Raw genomic sequence first — 13,092 nt, 5'->3', positions numbered from 1 at the left:
TTTATGCTGTGGGGTTTTTTTGTGTGGGGACATGTTGGTGAGGTTGTTACAGTTTTGGTTTTTTTGGTTTTGTAACTTCGCTAGTTTCATCCCAGCTTTCATTTCTTTTTGCAGTACCCAGGATGACAAAATTGATGAAATTGCTACTTGCTATTTTTATTTGTAATGGCTAATTTTAAATAATGCCTTAAATGAACTAGAATGTTACAACTATGTACGAGGTCCGTGGTGAATAGCTCTCTGAAAATGCATATACTAAATGTGACTATAAAATTACAAAAGCCAAACTGTTACATGAAATCCTTCTCTTTAAAGGAGGATCTTCTACGTCTGAAGAAGCAGATGAGAGTGTTCTGTCAAATCTGTCAACACTACCTGACCAATGTAAACACTGCTGTTAAAGAACAGGTCAGTGACTTATTTTTACTTCTGGTCTTCTAATATTATCAAATAATGAAAAGTTCCTCTTGCTAATATTTTTAGAGTTTACATGGGAATGTGATGTGTCTTCGATGTTTAGGCCAAGTGCCTTTTTAGTCTGAATACATATCGTACTTGAGTGCTTCCCCTCCTTTAGGTAATTTAGATGGGGTTTTAGAATCAATTTAAACTTGATTCTAATAGTTTCAGGCAGCATAAACTATTATTCAAAGGGGGCTTTTGTTTGTTTCTTCAAACCATGACTGAGTAGGCACACTGTTAGAAGCCTTCTGGTTCATAAGTTAGGTGGAAAAGTTCCATTTCAAAGCTTTTGCTTCCCATGTGGCCATGACACATGCCTCTGGTGCAGCTGATTGTGGGTTTGTAGGCTTAGAGTTGCAAGAGTTAAGGAGAACTCTTTACAAGAGATAGAACTAAAAAAATAACTTATCTTTGCATGCTTTTACATTCCCACATTTGTACTATATGTGTGCCCATCCACTCAAGTCCTGTGAATAGAACTTGCCTCCTTTTGCTGTAAAACTCTGAGGACTTATAGAGGCAGCTTCTCATGTCTGTTTCCCTTCTCCATGATGCTGCATACAGAATGTATTCCTCTGTTCTAGAGTCCCAGGATTTTGGGCATCTCTGAATTGGGAGGAAAAAAAACGCGTACTTAACATGAGTGTGTATGTGTGTTTTATACATGCACAGATGTGCACTGTAACCTAGGGTGTTTCATTGTTGGAAAGTGGTATTTCTTTTTTTGTGGTCACCCTTAGGTACACTCACAAGCTGCTTAAATATTAACGATATTGTTTAGAGTTGTTTGGAGACCATTCTTGGCAGGTCCTTGGAAGCCTCAACAATGATGTACTGCTCAGAAGACGTGTGAGCAGTTTTCATTTTACCAGTCAATCCCTCAGATATGTCCTTTGTGGGAGAGACTTTTAAATGTACCTAAGTTGTTAGAAACTTCAGAAATAAAATATGTAGGTTTTTAATCCACACAAATAGTGCCTGACATTTTAGGCAAAAACTCTTCCCCCACCCCCCTCTGAGAAAAATGAAGACATGAAGGTTTCAGGGGCTGTTTTTAGTTTTTCTTCTGTTTCAGACAGAATTGAGACATCAGCTTGGGAAGTACTTGTCCTGAGTACCGAGGGCAATGGGGTTGAAAGAGGAGATTGGGCTGTAGAGGCTGTCTCTCTTCAGGCCTGTGGTCAAATAGTTCTCTAGCCCGGACACTCACGGGAGTTTCAGGTTCTGGTGAAGAGCACAGGTTACTGATAGCAGGATCAATTCTAAGTAAATGCCATTAACAACCCTTACAATGTTAAAATTACTGGGGGACAAACCCCATCTCTTTATGGGGGAAGGACGAAACTATCTTCTGGGTATGTTTTTTAATTAAACAAATAGAAAAACAGGAGGTTTTTTGCTGCTAAACGTAATAATAACCTGCTTGAGCTTGAAGTTGAAGGTCTGGTCCACTGAATCACACAGCTGCAGTTTGTGAAATTTGCTGTAACAAGAATATTCCTGGAACTGAATAGGCACATCCTGTGTTGGAGAGCTGTCTAGTGTCAAAATCACAAGGTGTAGAGTGTGAAAGTGTGAGCTACAAAAATTACTGAAGCTCTGAGTAGGTCTTTTTAAAAGGCTGCTTAACTCGCAGTCTTGGGCAAATGCTCTAGAACTGCCTCTGTCATGTACGGTACAATAGCCACACTTCTGCTTTCCTTCTGTAATATCATGAAAAGGGCACAAGGGACTTCAGAGGACCACAAGTATTCCTGTGACCAGGAAATTAGTAATGTTTGCTTCGAGGAGTTAGAGAACAGATCTTTCCATTAAAATGGAAGTACTTAAGAGATTAGAGTCAAAGAGATGAAATGCAACACTAAGTAGTGTGTTGCCTTGGTCTGTGAGTTTGAAGAATGTCAGTCCAGGTGTTGATATGTTGGAACTTTCAGGGAAGGCGGAGTACAGACATTTATAGCTCATGTCAGATGCCCGAGTTAGCCACCAAAATGAAGAGATGGTTGCTTTTTTGGAAGCAAGACATCATTTATGATTTAGAGGGATTGAATGACCTCAGCTGTTAGATGTTTTACAAATGTGATTGAAGCCATTTTCAAAAAAAGAAAGAAAATGGCAAACTGTACCGTGAGTGGTGTACGCGGAGTTTTCTTGTGACCTAATGTAGTACGCATTGGGCAGAATTTCAGGCTGCTCATTTGTTAATCTCACAATGTTTTAATATTTAATTGACTTTGTGCAATATTTGGAGAACCAGTGTTGATAAGAACTCCTGTAAGAAGCTGTACATATTGTGACTTCCAGCTGGCCTGTGTAGTTGATTAGGACTTAAATGGCTTGTGTACCTCATTGGCCTCTAACTATTTTGTTAAGTGGGAACATGTTATTCTAAATAAAATCCAATTACGGAGCAAATATTTACTAAGGTTTCTTTTTAATAGGCATTCACAATTCTATGTGATGTGTTGATGATCTTCAGTCATCAGATTATGACAGGAGGACGTGACATGTTGGAGCCACTTGTTTACACTCCTGATTCTTCACTGCAATCCGAACTACTCAGTTTTATTTTAGATCATGTCTTCATTGATCAGGATGATGATAATAATAGTGCAGGTTTGTAGAAAACTTCCATTTCCTTTTATTTTTTGCTTTCTAACTAATGCACTTGGGTTTTTATGTTTTTTGTGTTTTTATTTTCTTCTTTTCTGGCATTGGGAGGTGTGCATGGACATAAAAGTAGGTTTGCCTTTTAAATGTTAGCAGCTGATGTCGGGGGGTAGCCATGGCAGGGTATTGGAATTAAGTGGTCTTTAGGGTCCCTTCCAACTCAAACTTTTCTGTGATTAAAGCATTTTATGTTTTGGGGACATAGGATAATCATGGTTAGGGGTTTGATTTAATTCGCACAGTTACATATGTCTGTATCAGGAAAAGTGACTTGTCAGTAGGTAATGAAATGCGGTGCTGCCAGAACTGAGATTTGTTTTTCTGAATCCTAATCATCAGCCCACATCACTTTGTATATCAGTGCTTAGATATGAAGTACTGAAACCTGACAGTGTTCATGTTCTGAACTCTTTCTAGATGGACAACAGGATGATGAAGCTAGCAAAATTGAAGCATTGCACAAAAGAAGAAATCTGCTTGCAGCTTTCTGTAAACTCATTGTATATACTGTGGTGGAAATGAACACAGCTGCGGACATTTTCAAGCAATATATGAAGGTAAATTTGAAGCCTAGTAGTGATAATTCATATGACTACTAGAATACAGTAACTGTGGGGCTTTTTATCGTTATTTTTTTTTTTTTTACCTAGCAAGGCTACAGATTCAGAGTGTGAAGACTTGGTAGTTTGTAGGCGCTTTAAAGTTCTTTTTCCATAAGAAGGTAAACAATGACTGAGAAGGGAGCTGTGAAACCAGTGTGTTGGGTAGCAGGGAGGGAGGAAGGAAACCTGATAATTATTTTTACTCTGTTTTTAATAGATTTATTTTCTTATCCTGATTGATAGTGTATTTTTAATTTAGTTATTAGTTTAGCAGGCCTCTGGAGAATCTTCTCACACAGGACAACTCCATGATGTCTAGCTTCAACAAATAATTTCAGTTCAAACTTTGTAGAAGAGAAAAAAATATGTTCTGTGAGTTCTACCTACCAACTGTGTGCTCCCCCAGCAATGTTGTCTTTATATCTGTTTCTATCTTACTTAAATATAAAAAAACCTTCTTGGCTCCTGGGATTCACAGCTGCACAGTAATACAAGTTCTCATTTTGTGAATGTGATAAAGCTTTACTCCTTGGTGATTATCTTAAAAAAATTAAAATTTGGGCAGCCTGCTTTTGTCTGAGTGTCCTACATATATTTTGAATCTCTAAATAACTTACTGGGTCTTTATCAAACCTGAAATACTTAAAAAACTGAACAGGCAGCTGTCTTCATTGGAAAAATCATGGCTATGTAGCTATCTATAAGTGCTTACTTTCAGAGGAGAAAAGGGAAAACTGCACACCACAGTTAAAGGAGTTACTAAAAAGGTTAGAATTTAATCTTGTACCCTGAAGGGGTGAACACGTCACTAACAAATGTGTCGTGCCTTGAAGATAAATAGGTCATTCTGCCTCTGAAGTAATACTGATTACAAGAATGAAAAAAGTGGATGTGCTCTTTCTGATCTGTATTTTTCATCATTTTGGAGGTCTATAAGGATATCTTTTTTGATGGTGTAATCATGAACATGTTACATGTTTTCCTTATAAAAATACTCGAACATTTCTTTCAAATAGCAAATCCTACATGTTGTTTTCTGAAGAATTTAGTAGTTCAGTAGTAATGTTTTCTACTAAAATCAAAAGTTAACCTTTTATTTTCTTTTTTGTCCTAGTATTACAATGACTATGGTGATATTATTAAAGAAACGATGAGTAAAACAAGACAGATAGACAAAATCCAATGTGCTAAAACACTTATTCTTAGCTTGCAGCAGGTAAGAATAATTTACAATATTTTTATGCATGAAATTCCGTACTGTTGATCACATCCTGTTGTTTAATAGCTAGTGTGAGGTGTTGATGAAGAATTTCTTACGTAAGGTCTAAATAGAGACACATTTTCTGCAGCTATTCAAAAAACTGCCATAAGTCTTCTTATACTTACACTTTCCGTAGCACAGTATTTGGTATGTGGGAATCCAATAAATACAAAGTGAATATGACTCTGTGGTACCTTCTTAACTCTGGAACAGTGGCCTGAGTCAGGTATTCAGAAATGTGTTATGGAATTTGTAGTTTACCTGCCATGAGCAGGTAAACAAGGGAAAACACATCCAGCCTCCGTGGTGGGGTTTTGTGGTTTTGTTTGTGTTTAGGGTTTTTGTTTTGCTTTGTGCTTTTGTTTTGTGGTGTGTTTTTGTGTGTGTGTTTTGTTCTATTTGTTTTTATAAACTATACTGAGAAGTAATGGGAAGTTTTAGTAATTCGGTATTTCTTAATGTTTGGTAGGGACTTCACCCATCTTTGAAATTAAAACATGATTTAATGCTCTCTTCAATAAATGAGCTTGTTTGTGTGGAGACCTGATGAATTCAGTGGAGGTCAGAATTGGATTCATCTGTTCACATGAACCATCTGCATGAATCTTATTTACAGGATCAGAACAATAAAGTCTTATCTCTGCAAACCACTGTATATAGATCTCTGCTGTTGTTGAAAGGAAAAATGCACCCCAACTTGTCCTCTGTTTCCACACCCCTCTTCGTCAGTACTAGCAGCCATAGAGCCACATAGTGTATATGAATCACTGATACTGGTTGAGAACTAATCAAGGTCCTTAATGAAGACCTTAAGCTGGTGTATCTGTATGGATATTGCTAATGCAAGGGAGGATAAGGCTTTACCTTTTGGTAGCAACACGACTTTAAGTAGCTGGTGAAACTGCAATATAAAATATGCAACTAAATACCAAGTTCTACAGTTTTTGCTGACTTTTCACCAGAGTTGACAAACTTTTGTTGTATTGAGTAAATGCTATCCTTATTAGCCTTTTCTGTCTAATGAATAACTGGCCCTTTATATTGTAAAGGGGAGACAGGGGAAGTGAATGTACTAAGTGCAGTTTTGCACATAGTAGAGAGGTAGTTACGCAACCCCGCTATGACAATAAGAGTAACATGAGGAAACCCAAGTACTGTAAAACAAACAACGAAAATAGAAGAACACCTGTTAAGTTAAATGTGAAATTAGCGCTTGTTTTCTAGGAAAACATCTTAAAAAAGAAACTAACCATAAAATAAATACTACGTGTGATAGTGGATAAAGTAAGTAAGAGCCAGTGAGCTGCACCAACATAAACTGGAAGTATGAAGCTATGGGCCAAAGCATTTATATAAATGAAAAGTTAATGTTTATAGCTCTAGTAAGTCTGGATTTGGTTTATTCTGTGTTATATGAGACTGTGAAGAATGTGTGTGTTACACAAAATCAGAAAATAATAGAAAAACTGTTGTTAATTTGTTTTAATTGAAAGGAATTACAGTCAAATTCAGTAAGCTGAGAAAAGGATTGGTCAAAGCATGAGATTGTAAAGTTCAGGATGTTCAGCTTTGCCAGCTGTTGATGAATAGTTAAAAGTCTAATCCTCAGGGGCAATGTTTCTGCTGTCTTCAGCAACTTCCCTGTAGACCTGTTTCCATTTTAAAATTTCTTCATTATTCTCTGTGTTTTGGAAAGGTGAAAAAAAGATAATTAGAAAGTAGTAGTTTGACAAACTGTAATAGTAAAGACCAGTTGAGAATTTACCCCATTTATTTCTTCTCTGTTCACGTATGTATTTTGGAATCCTACTAATTTTTAATATTCTGAACTGTAGAACACCTCATAGAGGGAAGTGCTGCAATCTGTTATCCAACATATTTACGCTTTGTGTGCTCGGACACTGCATTTCAAGGATGAACTCTGAAGTGCAGACTGTTCAGGGATAGCCTTGACTTGGCTTTCCTAAACCTTCATGCTTGTCTTTTGGGGTTATCAAATTAATTTAAAAAAAGCTGTAGAAAAAACTTTTAAAATGAAATATAGCTCTGTGTTGATTAGTTTAGCATAATCTTCTAATAAATGAAAATCTCCCCTTTCATTTCTTACAGCTTTTCAATGAAATGATTCAAGAAAATGGTTATAATTTTGACAGATCTTCACCAACATTCAGTGGCATAAAGGAACTTGCTCGACGTTTTGCTTTAACATTTGGACTGGATCAGTTGAAAACAAGAGAAGCTATTGCTATGTTACACAAGTAATTGCATGCTTTTGTATTACTTCCCTTTTTGTAAACACTTCTTGACTAATAGTAAAACATCTCTTCAGTCTTTCAAAATCAATTTGCTAATGCAAAACACATCAGCACTAGAGACTATATATCCCGTTTGTAAATTATCAGATTGTTGTAGTTTTGGTTTAGAATTAAACTGAAATGCTAAATAACATTGTCTTTGGCATCATTGTAAAAGCCCATAAATGATAGCAGTGTTGATGCTATCATGCAAAGCATTTTTAATGTCTTGTCTGTAACAGTAAGATGTAATCCACTTCACTGTTAGTGGTGGTCATGCAGAAAACTTGAAATAAGAGGTATGGTAGAAAGGGTCCAGATTCAAATTATGAATAGTGTTCACTTTTTTGTGAGAATGTGGACACATTGAACTACTGCATTTTGATGCAGAGGAAAGGCTTTCAGTTTTGACAGCTCCCAGTGCTTAAAACTTTTTCTTATATTTTGTGCTTTATGTGACTTAATTTTTAACTTTTTCTTAGGGATGGCATAGAATTCGCTTTTAAGGAGCCTAATCCACAAGGTGAGAGCCACCCACCGTTAAATTTGGCATTTCTTGATATTCTGAGTGAGTTCTCCTCCAAACTTCTCAGACAAGACAAAAGAACAGTGTAAGTATTTTCTTAATATTTTTAATATTTGTAATGATAACTGTAGAAGACATGCATTTGAATAAACACATATTTAGTAGATGTATTGCATTCATCTGAAGTGGAATCCTTGGCATATTAAGATAATTTTACACTTAATGCAGTGAAGTATAATCACAAAGGGTAAATCCTATTTACCCTTGTTATTCTTATTTTGTGGTGGATGGTCAGGTACTATATTCTGGGTTTCCTGTTGTGAGACCTTTTTGTTAAGGAGATGAGGAGCATTGGGTGTTCATTTCAGTAATTACTTATCTTGATATGTTAACATTTTGTTACAGATGTTCTGCATCTTTATATTATTTTTTCCATTTAAAGGTATGTTTACTTGGAGAAGTTTATGACCTTTCAGATGTCTCTACGAAGAGAAGATGTGTGGCTTCCTCTTATGTCGTACAGAAACTCTCTGTTAGCTGGTGGGGATGATGATACTATGTCAGTGATTAGTGGAATTAGTAGTCGAGGATCTACAGTAAGAAATAAGAAGACAAAGCCAGCAACAGGGAAACGGAAAGTACCTGAAGGTAGGTAGAACTTTCCTTATCTTAAAATTTTCTGAAGTAGATATTCACGTGAACCGCATGTCAGATGCTGTTTGTTACTTTGAGTGAGTTCATATGCTTTAAGGTTTTTTATTTTTTTAAATGGAATAACTTCTGTGCATATATATAGGTCTTAGAAAACTACTCGTTTGAAGAATCTGAATAACATAACACTGATTCACAAAAGGAAATAAAGGCACTACACTGCATTAAGTGGCAGGGTATAAAAGTGTTTTAAATAGTCCAGCCAGTGGTTATAGAATCCAGGGCTATGGGGCCCTTGTAAGGCTGTGGCAAAGGGTAAAGAAATTGATTCTCAGTAGTGGAGAGTACATGTATTTAAGTCATGTTTGAATGTTCAGTTTTAGACTAGCTTGAAAAGAGTTACTGATGTCTTGTGTTTCATTCAAGCTGAAGAAAGCAGCAGTAGTGACAGTATGTGGCTGAACAGGGAGCAGACAATGCACACACCAGTCATGATGCAGACACCTCAGCTAACTTCCACAATAATGAGGGAGCCCAAGAGATTGCGACCTGAAGAAAGTTATATGGGTGTCTATCCTATGCAGCCTGAACACCACCAAGCTCCACTCGATTACAAGTACGTAGATGAATAGGTCTGCTTTGTGTTTGTGTTCATACACAAAACCAGTTTGTGTTTAAAATAGAATAATGGTCTTTTTAAGCACGCAAGTAACGTGGATGTTGGCTCAAAGGCAACAGGAAGAAGCCGCGCGACAACAACAGGAGAGGGCAGCGATGAACTATGTCAAGCTGAGAAGCAACCTGCAACACGCTATGTGAGTGAAATGTTCCTTCACTGGTTTGGGAAGGGTTTATTAAATGCAATGTTACTCCTGTACGTTCTAAGAGGGATATATGTTCTAGTTCTTCGGTAGCGTTCTTCAGTGTCTTACAATTTTAATTTGACTTAGAAAAGCACTGGTCAAAGTGCATGGTGATGCTTTTAGCAGAATAGATCAGTTTGACTTCTTTCTTATTTTTGAACCTAAGTTCTAGAAAAATTAAATAGTAGTGAGCTTTGTAATAACAGGAACTGGTTGTTGAATTGAATCCTACCTAGCAGATACATATAATCAGTGCAACATGTGTAAGTAACGCCATAATGTATTCCTAACTGCGGAATCATTTTTAGAACTGAAATACACTTTAAAATAGATGTGCAATGTGTGAAGCAGAAAGTTTCCATTCAGTTTTTCTCCTGTTTTTCTCCTTTTGACTTCAGAGTTCAGCTGCTTTTTTGTTTAAAAAAACCCCAAACTATTGCTTTTAAAGAAACTGTCTCCAGCATTTCTGTAATTAATGCAGATTTTGCCTGACCTAAACTGACACCAATGTTGAGAGGAATTCTGTAGTACCAGTTTTTGTAGAACTTCCTAACCCAAACACATGTGAAGGAAGGTGAAGACAGTCTAATGTTTCTTAAATGAATGTTGGCCTTCAGAGGTCATACATTCTTACTGTGGTGTCCTTTATTTTATTGTTAGTTGCATGTCCATTTTGACAAGAATGCTAGTGAAATTATGGTCTAGAGCTAGTTAAACTTGAGGGAGGGGAAGGACAGCTTTAGAAGCTTTCTGCTTTAAGGAAGGCTATGTTTCTATAGAAGAGAAGTACGAGAGAAGTATAAATTCAATACCATTATTTCTTGTAACACGGTAACATAGTGACACTAACATAGTTTAGTTATCCTCACTCCTTAAGTTTCTCATAAGGTCTGATTGTTGCTTGTAGAATTTGGGAGGAAAGAGGATGAAAGACTATTTGGGAATATCTGAAAAGGGATTTAGGCATGCAGTGTATCACTAAATCACTCTTCCTTGCCTTGTCGTAAGACAGGAAAAGTTTTTCTTTAAGAGGCAAAATTTATGTTATTTCTCAGTTGAGCATAAACGCTTGCATTGACATCTCTGAATTAGATGTGTTTTTTCATCTCCTGTCAATTTCCACAACATCTTGGGATACCCATTTAGAGATGTATCACAAAGTTTCACAAGTTGATCTTCGTTAGTCTTTCTCCCTCACTCTCTTAGTATCTTCTGTCTGGCTAAATACCAGCCTTCTTTAATAATTGTTATGCATTTATTTACTTTATTTTCTATCTAATGGAATTACCATCTTTTGGCAGTTCCTTACTGAATATTAGCTTTCTAAGCATTCAGATAAAACTTGACTTGATTTAGTGCTAAAATTTATGCTTTCTCGTTTCAGTCGACGTGGTACAAGTCTAATGGAAGATGATGAAGAGCCAATTGTTGAAGATGTGATGATGTCATCAGAAGGGCGGATTGAAGATCTCAATGAAGGCATGGATTTTGACACCATGGACATAGACCTAGTAAGAAATTTGGTTGTCTTTTTAGTGGATTTGGGATTTTCTATTTCTGCTTTTAAATAAGGTCTTTGAATCAAATATTCCTTTTGGTGAAACAGAAGAATCATTCTTGTTGATCTCTGCATTCTTAAATGGCTGTGCCATTATCTGTATGCAAGTGCCATCTGTTCAAACTGCCACACAAAAAGCAACACTTCCTGTAGCAATAATGTGAGAGATGAACATTTATCCCAGTAAATTCTTACCCCTTGAAAGCTGAGATTCGTTTATAACAGTTGAAAAACTGGGTTTTTTCAGATGTTACAGTTAACATGTTTATTTGCTTGCTTTCTAAAGCCACCATCAAAGAACAGGAGAGAAAGAACGGAACTAAAACCAGATTTCTTTGACCCCGCTTCAATCATGGATGAATCGGTAGGTTAACTTACATAAGAGGAAAATACTATAAAATCAGGTTACCATACTCCTCAAATTTTGAAAGGAAAGAAAGCAATCTTTAGGTTGTCTTCATTAGCTTATTTTGGCAGACTGGTACAGTCAGTGAAATATTTTATGCTGTAATTCGGCTTCATAAATTCTAAGGTAGTCAGTATTCTTTGCAAGTTTATAGGACTTTTGTTCTTAATACTTTGTATGTAGTTATGTAAAAATCAAAAGCCTTTCAATCTGTGAAGAATACACATCTAGTGTGGGAAAGATGATTGCAGAAGCTGGTAGCTAAGAGCTTTTAAAAAAAAAAATCAGTTGTGCATACACCATACTAAAGAATGAGCTTAGCTGGGTGACTGTGTCATTGCCAATTGTCAGCATTGGGTGGTTTGCGGATTAGGCTTTTTTTTTTTTTTAAATTGGCATATTTATTTTGTGCATAAGTAAGATAATGGAGAAAATAGATAATAGAGATAATGCAGATACCTGTTTATAGAGATGAGAGGTATTTTTTCTTTCCATATGAAGTTTTAGGTCCAAAACATCTGAAGTCTGTAGTTTCTGCTTGCAGTTGCCCTTTTTTCCGACTTGATAAATCTGCAGTCTCTATTCTTTTAAAAATCTGCATGAGGGATTCCTTCTGTCTTGAACCACTTGTAATGTATGCAGCCATTTTTGACCTTGCGTAGCTGGTAGAAAATTACACTGGAAATAACAAGCTGCAGCCAGCCAGCAGAGGACAGTACAACAAGGCTTCCTGGGAAACTTGGACAGCTTGGTGGAATTTGGAAGACGGTTATGTGGTTTTTTTACAGTATTGTTGCAGCGTGAACTTGTTCCTGTTATGGGAGAAAGAAGTCAAATACTGTTTAAAATGCTAATCCATATATTTTGTACCAGTAGGCCTTTGCTTTAGTAATGATGAATCAGATTAGGTTGTGCATCTACCTGTTGTGCGTTCTATTCTTGAAGTAGCACCAAGAAAGTAAACCACCTGTTTTCTGATGTTCTGTTTTAAAATAGTTCTTGCCCTCCTCTTCCTGACTTTCAATTGATTGATCTGTGAAATGCCGGTCATTTTTTTTCAATCCAGCGATGCTGAAAATTTGGTCTTTAACAGGTGCATTTCATTCAGAAACTGTTCAGCTTTTCGGTTTCCAAACCTAATTAAGAATAGTTTCAGTAGGTTTACTGTTAGCTAGGTTTCTTTCCTCTGACTTTATATTTCTCAGTCATCGCCCCACGTGAGCCCGGGCTTTGCCAGGCGCTCCCTGGCTGCACTGTGGGAGCAGCACCGCAGGATGGCAGCCGGCTACAGCTGCATCGCTCTGCAAGCTTACGGAGTGGTGGCCGGCTCCCATCTGCCAGCGGAACAGATGCGCTTCTGCAAGGAGGGAGCGGGGTGCTCCGTGGGCACGGGGGTACCAGCTAGTAAACCTTTCTGCCAGACAGGACACAGCAAGGGTGGGGATTCTGGAAGCAGGACTGCAGAAAACGGTTGCATCACAGAACGCAGCTGCTCTTTAGCATAAACCCTGCTGAAATGAATTCAGCCGTCTAGATGGGGAAGGCTCTGGAGTTTAGGAGACAAGATGAATCCGTATTAAATCAGAGCTGAATTTATCAGTTGATATTTTAAATGCAAAAAACCAGTTTCATAAATGCAAAAACCCTTCTCTGAGTAAAGTTAACTTGCTTTATTCATATAATTTATTTCAGAGGCCCATTGTCCTGGGAGTTTGTTGCACTTTTTACATAGACCCAGACATAATAAAGCTATTTCATTTTTTCAAATGCACATTGTTTATGATGAAAATTTTAGTCTT

General features: G+C 37.0%; 1 protein-coding gene across 4 annotated transcripts in view; it reads left to right on the top strand.

Moving 5' to 3' along the window:
* The window catches only part of STAG2 (STAG2 cohesin complex component), a 76,609-nt gene that overhangs the window by 60,667 nt on the left and 2,850 nt on the right, over positions 1 to 13,092 (top strand). For 2 of the 4 annotated variants that reach the window (XM_069867997.1, XM_069867998.1), the window contains exons 23-33: positions 316 to 408; positions 2,904 to 3,078; positions 3,550 to 3,689; positions 4,849 to 4,950; positions 7,105 to 7,253; positions 7,772 to 7,900; positions 8,258 to 8,463; positions 8,893 to 9,082; positions 9,168 to 9,281; positions 10,714 to 10,840; positions 11,174 to 11,251. In XM_069867997.1, the coding sequence (XP_069724098.1) occupies positions 316 to 408; positions 2,904 to 3,078; positions 3,550 to 3,689; positions 4,849 to 4,950; positions 7,105 to 7,253; positions 7,772 to 7,900; positions 8,258 to 8,463; positions 8,893 to 9,082; positions 9,168 to 9,281; positions 10,714 to 10,840; positions 11,174 to 11,251 (1,503 nt within the window). Of the gene's footprint in view, positions 1 to 315; positions 409 to 2,903; positions 3,079 to 3,549; positions 3,690 to 4,848; positions 4,951 to 7,104; positions 7,254 to 7,771; positions 7,901 to 8,257; positions 8,464 to 8,892; positions 9,083 to 9,167; positions 9,282 to 10,713; positions 10,841 to 11,173; positions 11,252 to 11,794; positions 12,099 to 13,092 lie in introns of those variants that run through there. The other 2 variants (XM_069867999.1, XM_069868000.1) reach the window with 2 other exon arrangements.

This window comes from Phaenicophaeus curvirostris, chromosome 13 (assembly GCF_032191515.1).
Source record: "Phaenicophaeus curvirostris isolate KB17595 chromosome 13, BPBGC_Pcur_1.0, whole genome shotgun sequence".
NCBI lineage: Eukaryota > Metazoa > Chordata > Aves > Cuculiformes > Cuculidae > Phaenicophaeus > Phaenicophaeus curvirostris.
This window is presented reverse-complemented; position numbering and strand designations above follow the sequence as displayed.